This window comes from Ambystoma mexicanum, chromosome 1p, assembly GCF_040938575.1.
Source record: "Ambystoma mexicanum isolate Mex_15411 chromosome 1p, UKY_AmexF1_1, whole genome shotgun sequence".
NCBI classification, from domain to species: domain Eukaryota; kingdom Metazoa; phylum Chordata; class Amphibia; order Caudata; family Ambystomatidae; genus Ambystoma; species Ambystoma mexicanum.
Genome location: NC_090921.1, coordinates 699544923 through 699571355, shown reverse-complemented (window position 1 = coordinate 699571355; position 26433 = coordinate 699544923). Strand labels below are relative to the sequence as shown.

General features: G+C 49.6%; 1 protein-coding gene across 3 annotated transcripts in view; it reads left to right on the top strand.

The window, feature by feature from the left end:
• Nucleotides 1-26433, top strand: part of MSTO1 (misato mitochondrial distribution and morphology regulator 1) — a 1020943-nt gene that overhangs the window by 809928 nt on the left and 184582 nt on the right. For all 3 annotated transcript variants that reach the window (XM_069649984.1, XM_069649995.1, XM_069649989.1), the window contains exons 11-12: nt 822-953; nt 8530-8711. In XM_069649984.1, coding sequence (XP_069506085.1) covers nt 822-953; nt 8530-8711 — 314 coding nt within the window. The remainder of the gene's footprint in view (nt 1-821; nt 954-8529; nt 8712-26433) is intronic.

The following is a 26433-nucleotide window of genomic DNA, read 5'->3' as shown; positions in this document are numbered from 1 at the left end:
ATACCAGGTAGTGAGAGCGACAAGCCAATCCCATCACTCACGCTCTTTAAATTTACAGCTTCAGACTATCAACTCTAATTCCAATCAGGGGGAGGGGGAGTATTGTTATATAAGCCCAGTAGCCCAGGCTAGTGCGGGAGTTGACAGGAGCAGGCGGATCCTGTTTGCAGAAGGTTAGAAAAGAGCGACTGCTGCAGGGGAGCAGTGCCTCAGATTTTGAAGACTGCAGACTGGAGTCTGCCAGAGAAAGAAGCTGTAGAAGGGGCAGCAGGAGAGAGGAAAACGTAATCCTCCTATAAGAGAAGAAAGTGGTGAGATTTGAAGGTGAGAGAAAAGGCGTAAAGTGGGCTCAGGCAAACCCATGAGTGGATTGTAGGCCAATATTTGAAGTTAAGTAAAGAAGGGTTCAGTCAAACACAGGAGGGGCTTGTAAGCTAGGGTTGGAAATCGGTAGTAGGAATAGAGGACAACACGGGGGAGGAAAACCCCAGCGTGGAGTTAAAGAGAAAAGTAAGACTCTGCTATTTTTTTTTAATTTTCACTGGGAAAGATCATGTTTACATTTCAAAGACGCCATCAGGGAAGTCTGTACACAATCCCTAATTAAATTGGTTAGGTTTGAGTACATGGTCTTGGTATACGTCATGGTTCCAAATGTCCAGTTTGCAACAGTGTGCACCTCTTTTCTTAATGCATCCTAATTTTCTACTCTACAGCGAGTGCATCAGCTCTCTGGGGAAGGCTTTGCTTCTACTGTAAAGTTTTAATGAACTTGTGTTCCATTGTGCCATGCGCTGACATTGCTCCATCCTTCTCCATAGGCATCCCTCAACTACCACAGCAGTGCAGTGCTGGCCACGGCCCTAGAGACAATCAGCATACCCTACCGGCTGCAAAACTCTGCTTTCACCATGGGACAGCTGGCCGACGGATTAAATTTCTCAGGAAGAAAGGTTTGTAAATTCTCCTCCACTACAGAACACTGGTTGGCAGCTGAAGCTTTATTTCAGTATTGTTAGCATAATATGAGGTTTGCAATTTTATGTAAGTAGACCTTAAAAGGAAAGATGACGTTAGGTAGTATTAAGATGGATTTCTAATCTCTGGTCTGACAGAGTTTGGGAAACCACCCTAGTTATAGTGAACAGGGAAACTCTGGGAGTTAAGCCAAAGGGGTCCACAATTAGCCTACACAGGGAAATATACACGCATTACACGTAGAGAGTAAGTATAAAAAGACTATATTTATTATAGGCCCAAAAACACACTAGGAAAATGAATCGAGCATGAAATGTTATTAACAATACTACTAACTACAAAACATATACGGTTGCAATTAGTTAATGCAAAGTATACAGTTCACTCCCCCCCCACCCCCAATACGTGAAAGGGAAGGTAAGTAGTTAACAAATGCACCAACAGTTCACAGGCATAGGAAACCTAATTTGAAAAGTCCAACCCTAAATTGAATGGGACCTTGTGCTCAAAAGTTGGGGGGAGAAATGAGGGAAATGTTCCAGTGGATTTCAAGAATAGTCCAGAAGACATTCAAAGGAGTTTACTGGTGAGCAAAGTACTTTTCTTATCTTTTGGCGGGTTTATTCAACAGGGGTTGCAAAAGCAAAGTTTTGTAAAACAAATCATAGTTCTTTTCTTCACAAACTTTATAATGTAGGAGATGGGGACACCGGTAAGTATGGTGACTACTCGCCACCTGTACTCAATTTTTGCCCATACTTGGCAGGTCAGATGGGGGTCTCTGTAGGTAGGTTTTCCAGCCGTTGGTTCCAATAGCAGATGCTGAGGCGCTGCGGGTGCAAGCGATGTTCTGGTCGGGTCCACAAGCTCAGTGCAACCCCTTCCACTGGAGATATGCAGCTGCAGCAGGCACCGAGGCAGGACTATTCAAGGCACTCTACCAAACTGTGAATGGCCGGTTCCAGTGACAGTCGCCGCAAATGGGCGACAGCAGGCGTCTCAGTAGTTGCGGTCAAAGAAAGCCTTACAGTCCAGGACGCTTTGATGCTCGGATGCTGCCAGGTTAGGAATGTCCTTTTATGGACATGCACTTGCCCCAGAAAGCCTTGCTTTTCGCAGGCTAGTGCATACCACGGGTGTAGGTACCCAGGAAGTGGGTTGGGACTGTCTGGTCCTAGTCCACATGCCTGTATGTCTAGAGTGCATGCATGAGTCAGGCGGACAGTGGGCCCCGATCGGACCACTACTGGTGTGCATTTGTGGCAGGTCTTTCCGTTGGAGGGCTGAATCTGATCACTCGTCTGATGTTGGAATAAGAAGACGTGTCCTGCAGCCATTCCAGCAGAACTGAAGAGGAACGAAGTATCCTGAGTAGCCGTACGGACAAAGTGAGATCTGTGGAAGCATCCTGAAGAGGCGAGGAGACCAACTCTTGCTGCAGTCCCGGTGGAGCCCTGCCTGGCTACTGATCTCCGAAGACCCTCATCAGTGCCTCAACCCTGTGGACCCGTGGGAACAACTGGTGCCAAATTCTTCACTTGGCGCAGGAAGTGGGAGTCTTCAGAAGTGTCCCTGGCCCATCCAGTAGGTTGACCCAACTGGACTACCGCGGTTGAAGAGTTGTCGTTCCGCATTTCGGCTCGGAACTCAAGGGGTCTTCGGATTGTCTAGCAAGAAGCCCTCCTGCGAAACTTCAGCGTCCCACCATGCACAGGTCCTGGGATAAGTCTGTCTTCGACTGTGAACTCTGTGCCCCCTGCTGTCGCTGTGCATCAGTGACTGTCGAAAGCAGCTTTCCCACATCTGGCCGAGTGCCTAGAAGAGTCCTACATCGGTGCCTGCTCTATTGTTCCACGAGAAGAGGTTGCCCACTGCTCCTGGACACAACCGGAACTCTTCTTGTACCCGCAGTTCCTGGTCTTCTTCGACCGGAACCAACAGTGGGGAAAACCGACTTCTGGCAACCCTTCAATGACCTGCCAAGTCTAGAGAAAAAACGGAGTATGGTGGTGGTAGGGAGAATTCTCTGTTAAGGCTAATTTCCCAAACCTAGTGAGTCCCCCAGCAGCTTTGCTGGATTTTTGGGGTTTATTTTTTTATCCTGCTAAGAGTGAGACTCTTTTTCTCCCACTCTTAGGCATGATTTGAGAATGTCCTTTGACTTTGTAATGTGTTTTATGGGCTATGGGGTCTTTTACTCCATAAGGCTTCATATGTTTTTGGTATGTGTGTTACACAGCACCCTCAGTGCAGTAACACAGGGGTGTCATAGTGACCCCCAAACATAGACTCCATACCCTGGGACTGACTACTGTCTCCCATGGCATGTAAAGTCACCATTGGCTTTACTAGTCTCAAATTGTGAACTGAACCAGTACAAACCATCATATTGTGGAAGTACTGGTAGGGGTAATTCGATTGCCCCTGGGTCTGTTTTCCAAGGGGGCACTGTCCAGTCCCCCCTTGTCGAGTTTCTGGCTGGTGGCAGTGGATACCACGCAAAATATTCCACCTGAATATTTCCTATGGGATTTTCCCATTCATTTTAAACGCACCACTTTTTGGAGCAATTTTAAAGGTACCGCCGGGTTATTTATTTAATATTTATTCCCCGGTTGGGTCTTTTTGCCAGGACTCGGTTTTAAAATGGCGTTTGTGTTCGCCTCTGAAACCCTAACCCAAGTCGAGCCCTTTGTTCCACTTTTGGCGGGCTTCTGCACAGAAGCCTCCAAAAGTTGTGCCACTCTGTCTGGGTCTACAGGATGTGTGGGAGGGGGGGGAACAGGCACCCTGGACTGAGTTGCCTTGGCAACTCAAGTCGCACTCTTGTGTGATTGGCACAGTGGCTAGCCGTCCGTCTCACCACTTAGCATGTTTGACAGCTAGGCTGATGAATGGGGTTTTCGGCATAAAAGCAGGGCTTTGGGGACTGGAACTTCAGAAGTCGCCACAGGACCTAAAGAATCCGAAGAGGGGAGAAGCTGAGCCATCTACAACGACGACACCACTGATGGAGCCCTGCTGTATGAAACTCGCCACTTTCCCGACGACCGAGAAGATCTTCTTCCAGGAGAGTCTTCTTCGCCTTTTTTCGCCTCCTGGATCATCTTGTGGTCGAATCGCCCGTGCCAAGCAACCCAGCAGCCGGATAGCCACGCTTCACCACTACCGTGAATAAAAGGGGAGTACCTTTTAACCGGGAAACTCTGCGGCTGGTTTCTTCCCTGGCAGTGCACCGACCTCCAGCTTTCCTCCACATCGAGATCTTCTCTTCCCCTGGACAAAGCCCAGACTTGCACCCGCTGCCAGGAACAACTGCCTCCGCTGGAGCTTTCTCACCATTTCAGGTACTGTGTCCCACCTGGTCTCCCTTGCAACAGACTGTCCAAGGTGTCCCGTAATTCCTTGACTCTCTATCCTGGGGTGACCTCGGACCTGTTAACATTACCTTTCTAACTTGATCCAACCTCTTTTTGACTTTTCTGCAAAGACTTAGTGCATTTCCACTGTGTGATCTTGGGCACATTCCGCCTTGCTCTCTCCAAGAGTGGGACTGGCCTATGAACTTTTTGCACTACAGTAGACCCTGCCTTTCTTGACTTGCTGTGGTTTCTTAAGTGTTGGTACTATGTAATTTTCCTATTCTGCCTTTTCTCTCCCTTTTGTAACAAATTATTGGAGTGCCATCTATGGTTACGCGCTCACCTCTGTTTTGCTAAATAAGTGGTGTCTTAACCTAGACTTGTCAAATTAATTAATTAGGGAGGTGTATATATTTCTTGTGACTGTGTTTGAACTTGCTTGACATATTAGTGCCAGTGTGTTTTTAAATAAATAATTATATACATTTTTGTACCAAAGCTCTGGTCAGTGTTTGCTTGTGCTACATTATTTTTAGCCCTATTGTGTATACTCTATATACTGCCTAACTCTTCTTGAGAGAAGTCTGACTGCTCAGCCACAGCTACCAGGTAAATCTGGGTGGTGCAGACTGCTACCAATTGGGTTTAATGCTAACACCTGTAGTCTTAAACTTTTTGCATTGGTCCCTAAGGGAACTGCACAGGTTTCTGCCTAACAGGTGGAAAGTTATAACCAAGCTCCACCCTTTAAATGTTTGAGAAACTTTTACATAGTTTTATAATTGTTTGGCTTTGGCAATACGTGTGCATACAGTTCTACAAAAGCTAGAAACGAGTCATACCAGTTATCTTCATCTGACTTTTGGACCCATCTTATCTTCTACAGGATACCTGCCCAAGCTTTTTCCTAACTGTCAAAATTCCTTTGGAACTTTGACCTTTTTGGGCACAAGGCCCCATTCAACTTAGGGTTGGACTTCATACGTTAGGGCTGCAATCCCTGTGGACTGGCAGTGCTTGCCTTTCAAGTATTGTGGGAGGTGAATTGATTATTCTGAACTGGCTACTTGTGGTTGTATATATGTTTCATAGTGTTTAGTATTGTGTGATTATTATTACCTGCTATTAGTCATTTTTCATAGTGTGTTTTATGGGCCTAAAATAAATCGAGTATTTGTGATACTGTCGAAGTGTAATCCTTGGTATTTAATTGTGTGGACCACTGACCCCACTCGCCTCGCCTGAGATTTAGCCCTGGCCTCTCTACATGCTACCTTGATTGATTTGGCCAAACTCCCAGAAGTTGCTCCCGGTTCACTAGAACAAGAATGGCTGCCTAAACATCTGTCTACGAGCCCAGAGTTTAGAAGCCATTCTAACAGTACCCAAATGGCGGTAAACGTGAGAGAGCTACCTAAAAATATAGCAAACATTGTACAAATTCAACTGCTCCCACCAGCTTGTCTTTAGGCACATTTAAAAGTAACCAGAATCCGTTGAGTGTAGGTTTAGGGTGATGCAGAAGTATCCCCACTGCATTTTCTTTGTGCAATATAAAAAAGTTACCCAAACAGATGAAGTCAAAAGACAAAAGGGAGACCTAGTTTCCCAGTACTGGCAGTCTGAGGGACTAGTTGGTTTCTCCATAACAAGTGAGCAAAAGCCCAGTGAAATGAAGTTGAAGGCTGTAAAAAAGTCACTGTAAAGTAAAAAGTCAGGACAAGGTGCAAAAACAGAAGCAAAACGTTTGGGAGGCGAAGTTGCAATAAAGAGAAAACCTTCCTAACATGTCGGTGCTGGATTCTCGTCTCCAGAATATTGTCAGTGGGTGTGTTGGATCTTATTTTGAATGAATGTTGGTATTTTTGGAGGGATTCTGCCACTGTGAATTGGATGCTGTGGGAAAGCTTGCATAATGAAGGCTTGATGGAGAGGAACTTGTAATGAAGTAGTTTGTGGCAATATGAACTGACCTAGTTAGTTATAGTGCTTATTCTGCCTACTCTTTAATTCTCACATATCTTTTATGGCTGTAACTAGTATAAATGAGGACATCCTGACATTTTCCCGACCGTCTAATTAATCGACCTTTGCCAATATAAAATCTTCCATTAAACTCAAAAAATCAAAACTGGGTCGACATGTCAGATTATGTCATGTTAACCTTCTCCTTTAAAATATAAAAGTATATCAAACCTGACCAATCCACACACATTAGCCAACCTTAGAATATCTTTAAACAGTGTCAAATTACCAACCCACCCAACAGCCTGCCATGTTAACTCTGATTAATCTTAACCATCCATCTAATGAAAGAGTGAAATATCCTAGTAATGGGCAGACATGGACAACTAGTGTCCATAACAGTACAAAATCAAAGAAAGTGTGACAATCCCGGATATTCAATGAATAAAGCTGCTAAAAAGTAAAACAATTGATTGCTAGCCGCTGGAGTCAACATTAGAAAATATAAAGTATGTAAAAAAAATCATAACAGCCGAAAGAGCCTTTTTTACCCAACGAGAAGAGGGTGAAGAGCCATGTATTTTCTTATGAAATGATTAAGCACTTGGGAACATTCCTTGTAATTTCCTTCGGTCCTCAAACGGATGCGTCCTTTCTATAACAGCAATATAGTCACCACAAAACCTTGCTACTGTGTCACCAATTTATCTTCCACTCATCTTCCCCACTCTACCTCCACAGTCGGCACCTAAACTGTTCTCAGTGTCCAATGCTGGTCCAGCCATCTTTGTACCCTTACCAAAAATTGCCATTTCCCCAGTGAAACGCATTGAACATGGGCACAGTCAATGAATGCTTCCATTCCACACAAACGTGTTCTAAATCCACAATCTCAATAATGGTCAAAGACACATTTTTCGAATATCATCAAAATGGTTTGAGGGTACCCTTCCTAAATGTGCCCCTCGATGCAAACCTCTCCAACTAACCACCTTCTTGAGTTTATGAAAAATATATAACCAACGACCTTCCCAAACACCTGGAGGCCCCTGGTGCACCCATGATGATAATGGAGTGTCAGAAAGTCCTCTGGCACCGACTGCCAAGGCCGCCAGTATCTTTTAAACTTCTTGTGCTCTGCGGTTTCTACAGGGACTTCACACTGATAGCATCGACCACTGAGTGCACCTATATATGCTGACTACCCACCCTGGGTGCATGGGCTGAAAACGCCCTCTAGGAGGATGAGTAGTGATAGGGCAAATCACATTGTAATCCTAGAGTGATGTGGCAAGGCCCCTGACTCGCCATCGGAAATGATTATGTGACTCTCTGGTCTGGTATTGTGGTGCACTGTCAGGATTCCAGAGCAAATCCTGAAGACACTGCGTTCAGACCGTCACAGACCCTTGGACATCGTTTCTAATAGCTGTGGACTTGTTTCTCTGATGGCCAGGGCCACACATCTTGACTGAGTAGCAGACTGGAGGTCAGAGCTATAGTTGTTCATATTTACAGGGAGCATACCACTGCGACTCTTGGACCACAAGCGAGGGGTAGAAGCAGGACCTGGCTAAATTGCTTAAAACACGCACCCATAGTTTCAAACATGAGCATGTTTGAGAGCTCAGTCAAGGTGACAGTTGTGCCTAACTGGTGTTTAGTTTGTGTTTAAGTTGTGGCTGTGTTGGTGAGGAGGCAGGGGCGGATGTTTGTGTTGCAACCCTCCCTTCTGAAGGATATCACGGCTGGCAGCTACAGTAACTAGTCCAAACTCGGAACCATGACGGTGCTGAAAACTGCATATTGGTCACGGGAAGGTAAAGGGAGCTTGTACTTCGTTGCTTGCATATCTTTATTATAGCAAGCTGTCTCTCGGCAATGAGGGTTGCCCCCTCCAACTATCGTGTGTTTAATACTGATCCCAGGAAGGCAGCACGATGTATTACTAATGACCAAGTTAAAACTAGAAGTTACATATTTGAACCCGGGGATGCGTTACATATTTGAACCCGGGGATGCAGGAAAACTATTTCATCCTTTAGCGGTCACTAAAATGAGTATGTTCACAAGTGCCTTGAAGCTTTGCTGAGTTAGCCCTTTATGATTATTAACAGAGAGATCGATTATGTCAGGTAAGGAGGATAATGCTAGCATTGCAGTGGAGCAGTGTCTGAAAGGAGCCAGGTCGTATAAACTTGTGTTTTGCCTTAACAACTTCTAGGTGGTGACTGCCTGGGCCTCTGTGCCATTCCCCATCCGGCAGTCCAGCTCCCTTGCTGATGCATTCTGCAGTAACCCTGGTGCAGCCCCGTGGGAAGCTCTTTCCTGTGTGCAGCAGAAGGAGAGCCAGTGCTTTGCTCAGTCCGTGGTGTTGAGGGGAATTGGAAGGCAGTGTTTAAGCAGGTAAGTAATGCAAATGGAGGGTTAGGTGTACAGACCTCTCCTTTCTGTCATGTGCATGCATTTCATCCTTGCCGATTGTTAGGAAAACTTGCGTTTTGCTGCTTTCCCTTCATTTTTTTTATTTGTATAGCGCACAACAGCCCGTGGGCATCGTGGCGCTGTTACAGGGATAGGTAAGCGCCTTAGTTACAGTGGTTCAAACATTGAATATCCTAGCTATTTCAGTGGCAGGTTACTTGGTTACAGTGGTAAAGGACATAACAAATCAAGTGTACACAGTTCGTATGGTTACAGGGAACCAGAGAACGTAAGAGTAGGTCAAAAACAGGGGCTCTGAGGTTAGTGGAACAGCCAGGTTTTGAGGGCTTTGCGGAATGCAATGTGGGAGGGTTCATTTCTGTGGGTAAGTGGCTGGGAATCCCATTGTCTGGCAGCAATGAAAGGGAAGCTAGCACCACCTACTTTGGCACGTTTGACTCTGGAGATAATGAGTCGGTGGGAATGTGGTGTTCTAGTGGGTCTGGAAGAGCTCGCTCATAACTACTTTCGAGTAATGGTAGGGGGGGCTGTGTGATTTATACACTTGTGCGTAAGAGATGATGTTCTCTTTTCTTGTTGCTACTGTTCTGCAACTTTCCTGACTTTTGGAAGTAAGTGAAGCCTTTTTGCTCCGCTTAACTTGCTAAGCTAATTTCGTTTGGATGCACTGGTCAGCCCCTATGGCAATCGGTGCAGAACTATGTTCTCCATTGTCATGTGTTCTGTTTATTTTTCCTGCACACATCACCTTCAGTGAAGTGCTGTACTCCAGCCAACTGGACATTTAATATTAGGAATCTGAAACAATAAAGCAGCAAAGGCACTTAATATCAGCAGCTCAAATGTATTCCCATCTGGATACATTTGACACTTTCTTGTTTTGTTAATAATTAAAAACAACTGCACAGATCATCATTTATGCAGGGCAAAAGCAGGGCTTACACATTTTTCATAAACAATCTGCTGATACGGCACAGTGAGAAAATGATTTGCCCAGGACCGCACACTATAACTAAGTGGTGAAGCCGGGACCTGAGACCACTCTGCAACTTGAGCATGTAACTGCATGTCTCTCATGCATATTTGGTAGGAGTAGGTGTTAATGTTTGTCTTTCAAGAATACTCTGTATTACAAACATGACTTGAACAGTACAGAAATCCTAATAAAACCGACTGACAAATATATAAATGCATATAAAATGTGTTAAGAAAAAACAGTATAATTGTAGCTTTTGAACCGTGAGGAGGAATACAAGTTGCAGAGGGCAAAGTAATGAAAACTGAAAAATGTCCTTTATGTTTTGGAAATGTGCTCTCAACACTTAAAGCTCCATAACAAAGACTATTGTGATAAGTGTTCCTACTTTATTTGTTAAAGCAGACAACCTGATAGGTAGAGTGAAGAAAATTTTAACATTCTGAATACATGCAAACCCTCCTCTGTGTTTCAAAATAAGAACATGTAACAGAAATGAGAGACCGTTTAAATGGTTTTGTCTTGAAAGAAGGCCCACACTTAGATATTTATCGGGAGCATTATTTATTATTATTTTGTTTTTATTTTTTTTACATTTTTATTTTCAAAAATGTATACAATAACAAGATACATAGACAATTGCAAAACAATATCCATCAAACACAGTAAGGAACAACAAACTATGTACAGTGAAAGATACCCCCCTTACCCCCCGCAGTCACAACATATCCAAAAGATCAAGTTCCGTGCAGTAAAAGAAATTTACTCCAAATCTTGTTGAATAAAGCACTTTTCTTCTCCCTATTATCGGGAGCATTATTTGATGCAAAATAGCCTTTCTGATATACAATATCTAATTATTATTATTATGTTTATTTGTATACAGTATTTAAACTTTTACAAACATTCAAATGTACACTTCAAAATACAACAATTAATACAGTTAAAGATCACAAACAAATTTAAAATCCACAATATACTATGATTCCATTATTAGCAGTCAACAAAACAATTAATGATTATGCTGCTACTCTAGCCTACTGATGATCTTAGATCTGCACACCACCAAGCTCCGTTCTTCCAAAAAAGGGATGAGACCATCAGTAAACACAAGTGACTCTCACCCTCATTTAATATTATAAATAGCAAAACTGCAGGCTAATAGCTAATGTCCCCCTCACTTCTTTCTTATTACTGGCCATTAACAAAGAGCTGTTAATAATGTAAATGCCCATTTGGACACTTTGCTGCATAAGTGGGCGTTGTGTACCCTATCTCTGGAAACCATGCCCTGATCACTGCAGAAAAAAGGCAGCCGCCATGCTGAACTTTATTACAGCCTTGACAAGATGTCATGCTCCCCTCCAGAGAAGAACATGCAAACCCAGAGGCTCTGGGACAAAGCATAGGTTAGGTAGGTTTTGGGTCTGCTATTTGGTGGTTCCGTGCTCTGATGGACTGGATTTTGTACAGCTGGACACCCAGTACACACAGACTTCAAGACCACCACTCAGTGGACTCCCAGGATGTGACACAGGCGGTGAGCATTGATGGCCACAAAAATGGCAGAAGGCAATCCTCATGGCGAGAACAAAGAAGTGAGAAGAACAAAGGCCCCTCTTTCTGGTGGAGAGCTACATCATCAGGGAAATGTTTCTTGATCCATAATCTGAGGATCTGCACAGTGCCCGGGCTCAACTTGGTACAGCAACCATTGCAGCGAAGTAGCCTAGTACACCGTCTGGGTAGCCAAAACAATAGTTCCAGGATTGTTCCGAGCGCTTCCAGTGGCTGGATCTTCGAGCAGAGGTCAGGAACCATTGTTCCCACCTGTCCAGGGCTCTAAGCACTGATGAAGAAGATCTTGATATCTGTATAGAGTTAGGGCTTTGCCGGGCAATTGAAGAAAGGGCTGCTTTCCAACTTCCACGGACAAGTTCTGGGCCTTCAAGGGTTGCTCTCTGTCGTAGGGGTCTTGGCCTCAATGATGAAAGTGTAGCTGCAGGGAGTCTCCTTTTATCCATGATCTGGGCTAGAGTTCACCTCAGCCTACCAGTGCTAAGGATCTGCACCATTCAAACTGGCAGGGGCTGTCCAATCCTGGGCAGTCTCTGGCCACTGCGTCTGCCCAGCAACAGACACCTGGGAGGGATGTGTGCTCAGTCCAGGCAAGGCCCAGACAGCCAATGCCCCAAACATCTTGCCACACACAGACTGACACTTGCCTACGAAAGCTGGAGCTTTCCCCAGGCTTACCATATATGGAAAATATATGCAAGCAGTCGGTCGAAAGGGAAGATGGCCTAAAGGACAGGCAAAATTCTTGTGGCACAGCTGAGTATTTGGTACTCTATTTGATATTAAGGGGTAAAATGCAAAGTGCAAAAGACAAAAAAAAGAAAACACTTTAGAATCCGTACCACCAGCCCATCTGGACAAGCAACCAAAAAGTAGCTAAAAACAATATTACAGTTTATATGTTACAGTATATGTGTTTTTATACGTATATATACCCCCTTTTTTTAAGGCCAATAGTGGGGCGTCGGCACAGTGACTAGTAAGGGCTTCGAGGTGTGCGCATGCAGCAGAGCGCAGACATCGCAGGGTCTTTGATTTTCAAATGTATGCAAGACTACCAAGAACCCGATGCCTGAAGTCACCTCTGCACCAGCAACCCCTGGACTTCATCCAATGTAAAGAAGGCACGACTCCACAAGGCCCATCGATTTCAGGAACTCCGACAGTGTACTCTGAGTGCAGGGGGTGAGTAAACCTACTTGTTTTGAGCCCCTACTGTCTTCTTAGGGTTGTATGGCGTACGTCCTAGCCCTACCTCTCCCTTGCCTAGCCATGAACAGTGGTGTTCTGGCTGGGTATCCTCCCCTGGGTCTCCCTTAAGCTGGTTAGATTGGGAGATGATCTTCAAAGACTTTCCTCTTGTTTTCCTTAACTTTGAAACACTAACAACTACTTGCTGGCTCAAGCCAACACTTGTGGAACTTTTAAAAAGAGACTCATAGCCCCCTGAAAAGACTTTTTTTGGGACCTGTGACTTTAAGGCAACTAGGCTCCTTCTTTTGTAGCTAGGGAATGACATTTGAGGGTTAGAACCTTAGTTCTAAGGTTTTGGATGGTGTTTGCTAACTTCTTTTCAAACTTTTATGTCTTGATTTACTTACCTTCTACTGTTTTTTATTTGCTTGCTTTACTACACTACGGTACATTGAAAAGTAGAATTACTCTATTTAAAAGGGAAGTGTTAGTGCTCCTAGCAGAGCACACCAACGTGAATGCATATATAGTTGTAGTGAATGTTTTAGTGTGTTACGTACCTGGGGTTTCTAATTGAGAAGAGTTGTACAATGCCTCCATAAATTACTGTATTTTTGTATATTCTGCCTAACTTGATTTAAGAGTGTTTTGTGTGTGTTTAATGGAACCCTTCACTACTCTCACACCCTCCTAAGTCTAAGCCTTGCTGTTCAGTCACGCTACCCAAGTAAGAGTTTGGCTAGACATTAGTGTTTGTCCATCAGAATAGGGTGGCCTCTCACAATCCTTCAACAGGGCTGATTCTGAAAATCGATCTCAACACCGGCCCTTTGTAGGAGGGCATAAGTCAAGATTTCAGCCCTCAAATCTATATTGTGCTTACATTTCAGAAATTAGTTTTATTTGCCAGGAGGCTAACATATTAGGTTTGGGGCAGAATTTCATATTTGGGGTTCTGGCTTCCTTTCCACAGAAGTAAAGGTTCTAATTTAATTAGACATCTTCATATAGAGTCAGCCGACACGTGTTTCGACCATAGGTCGTCCTCAAGGCTGATAAACATTAATACATACCAAATGTCAATTCATATTACATTGCATATAAGAAAAGCATTATGCACATATTGATGTGTGATATGCATGAGAACCAAACATTAGAAATAAAAATAAGACAGATTTCCAAATTCACATACCCCAAAATAGTTGGGTTGATTGAAGAGGAGGAACAGGTCAGAAGCAAATAAGAGATAAAAAACATAAATAAATTAAATGTACAATCTAGTCCCTGCCATAATTGATTCCATATGAATTATAATGTGTTCCAATTAGATTACGTCATACCGTGTTACACATCACTTTAAAATCAATCAAAGTTTGAATCGTAATTCCATGCAATGATCAAACGAGTTGTATGTAAAATGCTTGCACATCCTCAACTGTAATAATCCTTATGTACAAACTGACTTGCATTGCCGGTTATTTGCGCAGAGTACTTAAATAGCTGTATGAATCACATTGGAATACCTATATTGGTTTAAAATCTATTGAGTTTCTTGCAGATGTAAAAGATGTATAGAGAGAATATTTCTCACCGCGTTTGTATGAATTTAGTTGAAAAAAACGAAGAGAACTTGTCACTTTCATAGTTCTTCCATACTCCCTAGTGTGTCTCCTAAAATAAGAAGGTTGAAGTCACTAAACTATTTCGGGAATAAAAATAATATCTTTTATATGTGATCTCTAGCAGTACACTCACCTTAATAAAAGGGCTCGATCCCCGAACAGAATGCTGTTGCTCCAGAGAACGCGAGCACTCCATTAGCATTCAATATATATCAATGGTTCCCTAACGTGGTATTCTGCTATTGGTCCTGATGAACTAACGGCATTGCGCATGCGCTATGGGGGAGAAGACTATTCTCCGCGCATGTGCAGACACAATATGGTGTGTCTGTACTTCGCGCATGCGCGCGAGTCCCGCCGCGTATAAGAGCGGCACTAATCCTGCACATGTGCAGATATGTTTTGTAAAATAGTGTTCTAGGGTGCGTGTGTGTACAGTAACGCGCATATGTGTCTGCGCATGAGTCATGCCGCGTGCAAAAGCGGCAATGATACTGCACATGCGCGCTTATGGTTTATGGGACATCTAGTGTTGGAAAATGCGTGATGTCTGAATGGTAGACCCTTAAAATACTTAGGGGCCGATTCATGGAACAAACGTGCGCCGAAAATCTACGCGCAAGCAGGCGCAAGTGGAAAAAAAGAGGCGCACGCGCACGTGTGCGATTCATGGAAGTCCCTGCGCATGTCTTCCTCGGGATGTGCGCCAAACCCGTGAATGGCGCACACGTCACTGCAACATCGTGAAAGGCGTGCGCGACGCGCACAGTGAAAGCGCCCAACCGCAGCGCACACACCAGAAAGTGGGCGGGACATGGGGCGTAACGCGCGGAATGGGGAACAACACGCGAAAATAAGGGCGTAACTGGGGATGTACTGCAGGGAAGCAGACGGAACGCCCACACGCACTCGAACCACACGTATTCATGGAATCGAATAGGGCAAAGCCACGCACAGCCAAAGACACGCACAAGCTGAAACTCGGCCGCCACACGAAGGCAGGCGGTAGAGTCCCAGCGCATCAAAAAAGTGGCGCGCGGGAAGTTAAATACGCGATTGAGCGGGTACGTGGATTTCAGGGGTGCGCGAGAAATTCTACACGCGATTGGCCTGGGTACGTGGATTTCAGGGGTGCGCGAGAAAATCTACACACGATTGGCCTGGGTACGTATATTACAGGGGTGCGCGAGAAAATCTACACGCGATTGGCCTGGGTACGTGTATTTCAGGGGTGCGCGAGAAAATCTACACGCGATTGGCCTGGGTACGTGTATTACAGGGGTGCGCGAGAAAATCTACACACGATTGGCCTGGGTACGTGGATTTCAGGGGTGCGCGAGAAATGCTACACGCGATTGGCCTGGGTACGTGGATTTCAGGGGTGCGCGAGAAAATCTACACGCGATTGGCCTGGGTACGTGGATTTCAGGGGTGCGCGAGAAAATCTACACGCGATTGGCCTGGGTATGTGTATTACAGGGGTGCGCGAGAAAATCTACACACGATTGGCCTGGGTACGTGGATTTCAGGGGTGCGCGAGAAAATCTACACGCGATTGGCCTGGGTACGTGGATTTCAGGGGTGCGCGAGAAAATCTACACGCGATTGGCCTGGGTACGTGGATTTCAGGGGTGCGCGAGAAAATCTACACGCGATTGGCCTGGGTACGTGGATTTCAGGGGTGCGCGAGAAAATCTACACGCGATTGGCCTGGGTACGTGTATTACAGGGGTGCGCGAGAAAATCTACACACGATTGGCCTGGGTACGTGGATTTCAGGGGTGCGCGAGAAATGCTACACGCGATTGGCCAGGGTACGTGGATTTCAGGGGTGCGCGAGAAAATCTACACGCGATTGGCCTGGGTACGTGTATTACAGGGGTGCGCGAGAAATCCTACACGCGATTGGGCCTGTGCGAGTGGGGCAGTGTATTACGTGGGTGTGCGGGAAGTTGAAGAGGTGAATTGCCAGTGTGGGTCCTCCCAGGTCTCCCCTCTACCCCCTCCACGACCTCTGCAGGCAAGCCACACCACAGGGGACTACCCTGCACCCCTGGTCATGTCCCGCAGGCAGCCCATCCACCATGGGCATGCCCCCCAGCCAAGCCACATGTCCTCTTGCACCCCCACCCCCCAGCACTGTGGGGCACCTGCCAGCAGGCCCCCAACCATGTCCCCCTGCACCCCCACCCCCCAGCACTGTGGGGCACCTGCCACCAGGCCCCCAACCATGTCCCACTCATGTCCCCTTGCACCCCCACCCCCCAGCACTGTGGGGCACCTCCCACCAGGCCCCCAACCATGTCTCCCACCACCCCCACCCCCCAGCAGGCCCCCACTCATGTCCCCCTGCACCCCCACCCCCCAGCACTGTGGGGCACCTGCCACCAGGCCCCCAAACATGTCTCCCACCACCCCCACCCCTCCAGTCACCAGGGGAAGCCTCCACCAGGCCCCCACCCATGTCTCCCACCACCCCCACCCCTCCAGTCACCAGGGGCAGCCTCCACCAGGCCCCCACCCATGTCTCCCACCACCCCCACCCCTCCAGTCACCAGGGGCAGCCTCCACCAGGCCCCCACCCATGTCTCCCACCACCCCCACCCCCCAGCACTGTGGGGCACCTGCCACCAGGCCCCCAACCATGTCCAACTCATGTCCCCATGCACCCCCACCCCCCAGCACTGTGGGGCACCTGCCACCAGGCCCCCAACCATGTCTCCCACCACCCCCACCCCCCAGCAGGCCCCCACTCATGTCCCCCTGCACCCCCACCCCCCAGCACTGTGGGGCACCTGCCAGCAGGCCCCCAACCATGTCCCCTTGCACCCCCACCCCCCAGCAGGCCCCCACTCATGTACCCTTGCACCCCCACCCCCCAGCACTGTGGGGCACCTGCCAGCAGGCCCCCAACCATGTCCCCTTGCACCCCCACCCCCCAGCAGGCCCCCACTCATGTCCCCTTGCACCCCCACCCCCCAGCACTGTGGGGCACCTGCCACCAGGCCCCCAACCATGTCCCACTCATGTCCCCTTGCACCCCCACCCCCCAGCACTGTGGGGCACCTGCCACCAGGCCCCCAACCATGTCCCACTCATGTCCCCTTGCACCCCCACCCCCCAGCACTGTGGGGCACCTGCCAGCAGGCCCCCAACCATGTCCCCTTGCACCCCCACCCCCCAGCAGGCCCCCACTCATGTCCCCCTGCCCCCAGGTCCTGACGAAACACAATCATGGCAGTAATGGGCAGCATACCCAGCACAAACACCCAGGCAAGGATTGCATCCACCCACATAGTAGATGCAATTACATGATACAACCCCAATGGCAAGTATGTAAATGAACACATGTCCCTCACACACACATACACAATGGGTGCAAGTGAATGTCAAAACCCATATCATGACATGCATGAAACCAATGAGAAAATACCACAAATGTAAGTAATAAATATATGTATTAAAGATGAAAATGAAGTAAAGAAATAAAACACACAACAATGGGGATGACAAAACAAATGGTCCATGTCCGAGAACAAATAGAAAAAATCAAAAAACAAAGGAATCCAAAAAATAATGTAGTCCAAAGCAAAATAATGGGGGAAAAATAAGGAAAAACCATTGCCTCATGGTGAACACAAATATAAATCCAACTAATGTTTTCCAAACATCAAACTATGTACAAGAATATCCCAGGGTCCATGAGCCCAACACCATAAATTAAACCTACTACTACTAACTAATAATAAAAATATATACAGAAAAGTGGCCATTGTCCAAGCGGTCCAAAAAAAACTTAAAAAATAAAGGATACCTAACACTAACTAACTAAAGAACTATATACAATGGCAGCGGCCAAGTCCTGCGGCTCACTCTGTGATGTTGCCGGCCAGGGCATCCTCGAACTCCATGTCGATGTCCCGGAGGCGGGACTCTGTCCTGGCCCCGAGGTCTCGCAGGGACAACCCCGTGTCCACCTCAAACTCCCTGCGAGCTTCCTCGAGGCACTCAGCCCGCCTCAACGCCCGACGCATGGAGAACTCCGCCCTGACCATGGTGAGCCGCTCCTCTTCCGCCCGCTGCCGCTCCGCACCTATCCGCTGGACCAACTGTTCCCACACGGAAGACACTGCCATCCTAGGGTTCCCCTGCCCTCCGGCCGATGCCTGCCCCTCTGATCTTGATGGCCCCGAGCCATGATGCCTCCCACGTCGAGCCTGCTGCTGCCTCCGACGCCACTGCCTCTGCCAGCACGACGGCATCCAGGCTGATGGAATCCACCGATGCCGTCGTGCACGTGCCCCGCCAGATGATGCCGGCACATCCTCCATCTGCAGGGGGACAGTTGCTGGTGTGTCCACCCCTGCTGGACCTTCGACTCCCGACTGTGGCAGGGATGGGGTCCCCACCGAGCTGGCTGCGTTGGTCGGGGCAGGTCCACAGGGGGCCCTGGTGGCATCTGGGCCGGAAGACGGCATGGAGCACGACTGGCGCATAGCCTCCACAGAGGAGGAGAGGGTCGCCAGAAGGCCACACACATGTAGGAAACCCCCGACCATGGCAGCTCCCAAATGGTTCACATACGCACGGTGCTCTTCGTGATGATGTGCATGCTCCTCCCGGGACGCATGCACCTCATCACGAATGCCAGCCGTGCGCAACGCGACACCAATCAGGACCCTCTCCACACGCCCAGGGGTCCCCTCGTCCGCAGGTAGGAGTGTCAGATGACATGGACATCTCCCCTACCTGCGGACGGCCCTGGGATGGGGCATCCCTGCTGGTGCAGTCATAGTGTCAGGGACAGTGACATGCACAGGCACCTCCACGGCGACCTGTGCTGCCTCCTGCCCCTGGCCCTGGACTGCACCACTTGCACCAGCGGGGATGCCCCCACCAGGCCCCATGTGTGGCTCAGTAGCGGCCTCCTCCCCCTCTGTGGAAACCACCAACCTGGATGTCTCCACGCCGTCTTCCGCCGGTGCAAGCCCCTGTGGGGGCTCACCCACCCCTTCCACTGCAGCCGTGGTGGCATCCCCGCCGCTCTGCTCCACAGCGCCTTCTCCGCCCTCTTCTTCACTTGCCACTGTGTAGAGGGAGACATAGAACACAAGCATCAGGGTACTGTACAATGGTCCCCTAGACAGGAAGCAACAGCAGATGAGTGGCACTGTCATACATCACTTCCATCATGTCCCGCCACAACACATGGGTCAGTGCAGGCAAAACACATACAGTAACAGGCATGGCGCATGCCATGGACATTGGCATACATGACCAAGGGACTCATGATTCATACAATGTTGGTTTTAGACTCACATGCATCATGGGTCTTGCCATCACATGCACACACCTCACCGTAGTTCCATCCATCTGGCCTCGTACACCACAGACGCAGTGGATACAAGGATGACTAGGCTGCATCAGTGAATCTGAACATTGTCACAGACATGTGTCATGCATCCATGGCAGTTACAAGTCACAGACACGCAGTTCAGACACACACACATGGGCACCATACGTGTACATGGGACCAGCACCCATCCCTCACCCCCACCCATGTCCAGGAACAGAGACTGCCATGCTTCCATGTGTCCATTCCGCACAGAGCCCCCCATGTTGCAATCGAACACATGCACCAACCATGTGGTTCACACATCACTGTACTCACATGCCTGACCATGATGTCCCTGCACACACACATACGTACATGGCCTATGTCACACATACAGGCAGGTATCAGACAACCAGCACACTGCAACATGCCCTGTCTCACACAGTAATGCTTGGCCACTTACCGGCCAACTCCAGATGGGTCTGCCTCCGAAGGATCTGGGCGTGGAGCGCTGGGTCTACGCGTTCCAGGACCCTCATCTGGATGTCACTCAGGCGTGCCCGGCCCCCCTCCGCGAGGTGCCGGGCCTTATTGAGGGTCCTGGACCTCAAGTCCTCCCAGCGCTTCTTGATGTGCTTGATGTCGCGGGTTGCCACCCCCTCCGCGTTGATGGCAACCACTACATCGTCCCAGATCCTCTCCCGTCCTTCCTTGTTGGCGCGTGGTCTTCCGAAGAGGGCATCATAATGCCCCAGGACATGCTCCACCAGGACACCAACTTCCTTCTCACTGAAGCTGGTGGCCCTCTGCCTCTCTGGCTGGGGGTCGCCACTGGTCTCAGATGGTGCTTGCCCCGACATGGCGACCCCCGAGGCAGGCGTGGGTGGGCAACTGGGTCCTGGGGCTGTGGAGCGATGGTATCCCAGTCGGGAGTCTACTGTTCCAGCAGGGGTCGACACAGCAACTGGACCCCTGCAGATGGCTGATGTGCAGGCACCAAATGGCAGGGCACGGTGGCAGCAGGCAGGCAGGCAGGCAGCAGCAGATGGCACGTGGGAGGCTGCTCGGGGCACTGGGGGGCAGTGATTCGGCCTACTGGGCAGGAGCGTGGTCTTCCGTGTGTATTCGTGGCCAGCTTGATACGGAGTGATTTGGCACGTGAAAAATCTGCACGTCAGCGTGTAATTCGAGGAAAGGCCCGTAGCGTAAGCGCGTCTGCACGCATACGCATTTTCATTGGACCAAAGGCCCTCAGCGCGTGAGCGCGTCTGTGACGTGTCGTGCGAGGGTGTAACCCTCATTGCACGTGATGACAGAACACACGTGGATTACAATCAATCGCGTGTGAAAGTTCACGCCACCCCAGAACACACGTACCCAGGCTAATCGCGTGTGGAAAACTGCACGTCCGCGTGTAATGCGCGTAATCGCGCGCGAAAAACTGCACGTCCGCGTGTAATGCGCGTAATCGCGCATGAAAAACTGCACGTCCGCGTGTAATGCGCGTAATCGTGCATGAAAAACTGCACGTGCGCGTGTAATGCGCGTAATCGCGCGCGAAAAACTGCACGTCCGCGTGTAATGCACGTAATCGCGCATGAAAAACTGCACGTGCGCGTGTAATGCGCGTAATCGCGCATGAAAAACTGCACGTCCGCATGTGACGTGACGCGCGCGTGCGTTTCCCTCAGCACGGGTTAAAGGTGAGCGGGCCCAGCAGTTCGCTGTACGTGCCTTCCGTGGAGACCGACGTGTGTTGCTGCTTCCAGTTGTTTCGCGCGCCATCTACTTCACAGCTCTCAAGGACGTATCTCTTCTTTTGGCGGGGGTATTGGCTACGCGTGTTTTTCTGCATCGCGCTAGTCAGACGGTGAGTCGCAAACGCTCCTTTTCCCACTGCGGGTGCCCCTGTGTATTGCACCCATTTTCGATGTCATCGTAGCCTGCGTGTCCCACGCGTACGCGTTATTCGTGTTACTGGGTGCCACCGCGTACTGCGGGAGGTCAAATCCACGCACGTAGGCTGCAGGGTTGCGTGCACGGTTTTACTGCAGTTTTGGGGTGCCTGAGCGTTGTGTGACCCATCACCACATCACCGGGGACACATACAGCCTTGCAGGTGCAGGGGGGCTGTTAACATCTTGCTTCCCACCCCCTTCACCGCAATTGCCCAGGACAATTGTGGTGTACACCTCCCATTGGCACCACTCCATCTGTGCCAGCACTATTACATCTGTGCTATGGTTGGGAGGCCACCAAAGGTGAGGGGCGCCTCAGCTGGGCGTACTCCTCGTGGCGGGCATGGTCGGGGACGTGGCCGTGGTGACCAGGGAGTAGGGGGACTCCAGGGTGTCCAGGGCAGCCACAGAGGGGGAAGAGGCAGGGGTGCGCCACTTGAGCACAATGTTGTGCCATGTGTTGGTGCAGCCATGCCACCACCCCCTGTGGTTCCGGGGGATGCAGCTCCTGCATCTGGCACTGGCACCCGTATGACCCAGCAGTCCGTTCCATTGACTGCCACGGGCCCAAGGGTAGCGGTAGCTGCAGGTGCAGCTGTGGACACCGCCACCCAGGCTCAGGGTCTGCCAGCGCAGGCTGCGTTGGCACTTGAAGAGCCCTTGGTAGATCTCCAACAGGCCAGGGGGGAAACCATAGGGGCACGCCGGGCTGCTCAGACCAAGACACGTGTCCCTGGGGAAGTCATGTCATCTGCTGCCCCGAACAGCCGGGTGTTGGCAAGTGCAGGGGCAGATGCACCCAACAGCACCCCGGTTGTGAGTCTGCCAACCAGGACCGTTGCGGTCAATGACCCTGCCACAGCTGATGTTGCTGCGCAGGGTCCATTAGTGGGCACCCAGCTGCCACTGACACAAGTCAGGCCTTTGGTCATCCCTCCACCTGCCAATCCCTCGGCTCAATCCACCAAACCCACTGGCCATACTGGTCAGCGCGGCATTAGCCAGCCAGGGTCTGCGCCACAGTCCAAGAGGAGGAAGGTTGCACCTGCAGCACAGGCTGGGACCCCACACACAGCCACGACCTCCTGCACGTCGAGGAAGAAGCCTTTCTGTAAGCAGGAACTGGACTTCCTCGTGGACTACGTGCGGGGACACAGCCGTGACATGCTAGTGGGTGCCAATAGTCAGACTACGGCTGCCCAACGTGACACCCACTGGAAGCATGTTGCGGAACATGTCAGCTCATTCGGCCATGAGGTGCGCACAGCGCAGGAGTGCAAAAAGCGCTGGAATGACATCAAGCGCAGCACTAAGGCTAAGCGTGCCTCAAATTACAACTTGACTCTGGTGACTGGCGGTGGGCCTGCACCAGAGAAGGAAGAACTCACTCCGCATGAGGCTCTCGTTGCGGAGTTCATACCACCAGAATTGGTCGAAGGTGTGGGAGAGATGCTGGACTTTGATGCCCAGTCCAGTGAGTGTTAAAGCTTAGTTGTTGAGGTCGTGTGTGTTTCACTTGTGGGATGTGTTGTGCATGATTGCTGCTACATGTGACGTGTACATGGTTCTGAGGTGTAAGTAATACAATGCTACCGTCATGCATGTCTCCTCTGCCTGCATGCGGGACTCCATGTGGGCATGATCCCTTGCCCCTCCTCCGCCACTCTGCACCCCAGTTCCACCTTTGCACTGGTCTGCTACATTCTTGCCAATGTGTAGTTTCTTGTTCATGTGTCCTGTGTAGATGCTAACTTCCAGCTTAGAAACTGCCAGACATATGCCGTGTGGTACAGCCTTAGTACTCGATGCAGGGTATCCCACTTGTACTGTGCATGGGTCAGATGTCCCGCAGGGACATGAGTGCCCATTCATGCTCCATGTGCATTGCACGCATGCCCCTATGTGTCCTTGACTGGATGAGCACTGTAATATGAGTCCTTGGTTACATACATTGCCTGCCATATTATCGGCCTCCCCATGTCAACTGTGGCTCAGTCCTGCGTTGCACACATGTTTAGGCAATGACAATCTGTGTGGCTCACAGGCCTCAGCCTGTTCAATGGCCAATGACTCTGTCCAACTCTTGTCGTGTCTTCTTCACACGTGGCTGGCCTCCGGATCTTCCATCATGTGTCCTGCCCACTGTCCCAGCATCATTAGCAGTGTTGTAATTTGATTCACATTAAGCTGTTGATGCCAGTCAACACTGCTTGTCAATACACAGGTGTATGGGCAGCCTTTTGATACCATGCTAGGCATCCCTGCTTTGGTACTGGGGTGGAGGGGTGCTTGGCTGCTAGACATGGTACACATTGAATACACAATGCACGTGATGTCTGAATTTGACATTGCACTGCCTTCACATTTCCTGGCACACACCATGGAGTGCTTGTACATGTAGGTAGTGAGTGGCGTACACATTTTCAGCACTGCATAGACCCACTTCCATGCAAACTGCCACCTTTCAACAGGTCTGATCACAGTGGCTATTCTAAGTAGACCCAGCATGCATGCCAGGTCATATGTTGTGTGTCACATGTCTGCCGGATGCCTTTGCTGTCGGTGTGTGTGTGTGTTGTGTGCTTCTGACATGTGTAGTTACCTTTTCCTCTCTATTTTTCAGGTGATGACGCAATGGATGCAGAGGATGGTGTTGTCACGCCAGACACAGGGTTGGTAAGACCACATCAACCCGGCACTAGTGGGGGTCGTGGGGTGGTAGGCCACGAAAACCCCCAAGTGCTGCAGTCCATCCTGTCTCTGGCTGCCTATGAGTCCAGCCTTGATGACGACTCTGACGTCCATGTTGAGTTGGATGACCATCAAGTCCATGTGTCAGGGGTGAGTGATTCTGATGTGGACACTCCTCTGTCTGCGACACCTGCACTGAGGGATCAGACAGTCTTGGTTCCTCCGCCCGTGGTGGATCGGGACGCAGGGTCACCCTCCACACCAGTCACTGATGTGCCTGGGACATCACGTCGACGGGGGCATGTAGTCGTGCAGCCGCAGGCGGTGCCAACACAGCGAGGACCTCCGGTCCTTGGGTCCCGCAGGGGTCAAGCCCGGCAACGCGGTCGCCACGCGCAACCGCTGTATACTGAGTGGGAGCAAGACATGACTGCCAATTCCGAACGGCAGGGGGCAGCAATGGAGAACATCGTTGACAGCATGGAGCGTGTGGCCCGATCTGTGCTCCCCCCTGCTAGGCAGGTGCTTCTCCAGCAGCAGGCGGCACGGTCCACGGCCCGCTCGCTCAGGCTGGGCATGGCGGCCTCAGACAGGGCACGCCAGGCTGAAATGTCGTCTCTGCGTCAAGCAATTGCTGCTCACGCAGAGGCGCACATGGATGCCCTGAGGGAGGAGTATGCCTCCCTCAGATCCACTCTGGGTGTCCTTATGATGTCCCAGAGGCAGCAGGCAGAGGAGAGGTTTGCACAGCTTGAGCGCACCATCTCGGCTGAGCTACAGGCTTGCCGGGAGGTGCAGCGGTTGTCCAGCCAGGCCTTGCAGGAGGAACTCCGTGTTACACGTGCTACCTTGCAAGAGGAAGCACGTGTATCACGTGAGGTTCTGCATGCAGACCTATGTAACATCGCCACACAGAACCAGGCTCACCTGTCCGGCAGACTTGCTGCCGACGAGGGGCAAGCTGCGGCTAGGCGTGGCCAGGCTACTGTGCCACGTCCTCCTTACCAGGATGAGCCAGACTCGGACGACCATCTATCTCCCACATAGGTCGTGCTGTGCAGGCGTTGAGCCCATGGAGGTATTTTTTTTTGGCTCGGCATCATCGCATGTGGATGTTGAGCAGCACCCTGTACCTCCCCCCTCCTGGGTGCCTCCCCTCCCCCCCGGGTCGTATGTGGCCATTTTTGATTTTTCGTTTAGTTTAGTTAGTTAAGTTTCTGTTTGATAGTTAGTTTAAATAGGTAATGTAGGTTTTCCATAGTTAGTGTAATTAGTTAATAGTTGAGTTAGTTTAAAATTTGTAGTCTATTGTGCTTTCATGTGACAGTGCGGTGTCTTGTGGTTTTTGAAGGCATCCACTGTCTGTTCCAGCTGGGCCCTTCATGGTTGTCTTGTGTATGTGTTTGCTGCTTGGGTTCCTTGACTCACATATGCCACTCCTGCCTCCCTTATCCATGGGCTCGCAAGGATGGTTCGGTGTTACAGAATTTTACACAAGGGCTTTGGACTGTCATATCTGTGGCATGTCTGGTGCTTTGTGACTTGTGTTGACACCCCTAGTGGGGATGATTTAGGTGTAATTGTCCACTGTTCAGCTTTTGCTAGATGGGGTGTGTCATGATTAATGTGGACATTGATTGCTATGCATTGTGTATTATGTCTCATTTCTTTCCTGTACACGTGCCTGTTGCAATTCATGCTGTAGATAGTGTTCCACACTTTGGAAGTCAAAGACGGACTGATGGTGTGATTTGTGATGTGACTCTCTGACATGGTCAAGTAATGAGATGCCTGATGAGACACACACAGATCACTTCGATGCATTAATCATTTGTTCCATGCACTTTCTGCAGGGGGATGAGGCACCAGAGCACCTTTGGCAGCAGACATGGCCCATTGGACGACGGAATGCCTGACCCGTTTGTTGGTGCCCACATGCACATGTGTGCACGAGCAGAGCCACAGTGATTGCAGACACACATCCTAGAACTGCTGACATGTTCCAAGGAACTCCAGGCAAGGTGAGCATCACAGGGGGGCCACGACACAGCAAAGCTTGCACCAGGCGAGTTGCACATGCAGGCTTAGTCACAGCACTGAGGGTGAGCTTAGACGAATATTGGTGTTGAAGCACACAATGCAGCTCAGATGTGTTTGTGGACTGATGGCTGTTGATAGTAGGGTTGTCTGGGACACATGCAGGGGCAGTGGCACATACCCTGCGGTACACCAAGGTTCATTGAGGCACTTGTTTCAACCATGTAGCCTTCAGAGACATGGAAAGGGGCAGCTCACAGGGACATACAGCAAGGGACATACTTGGGTGCAG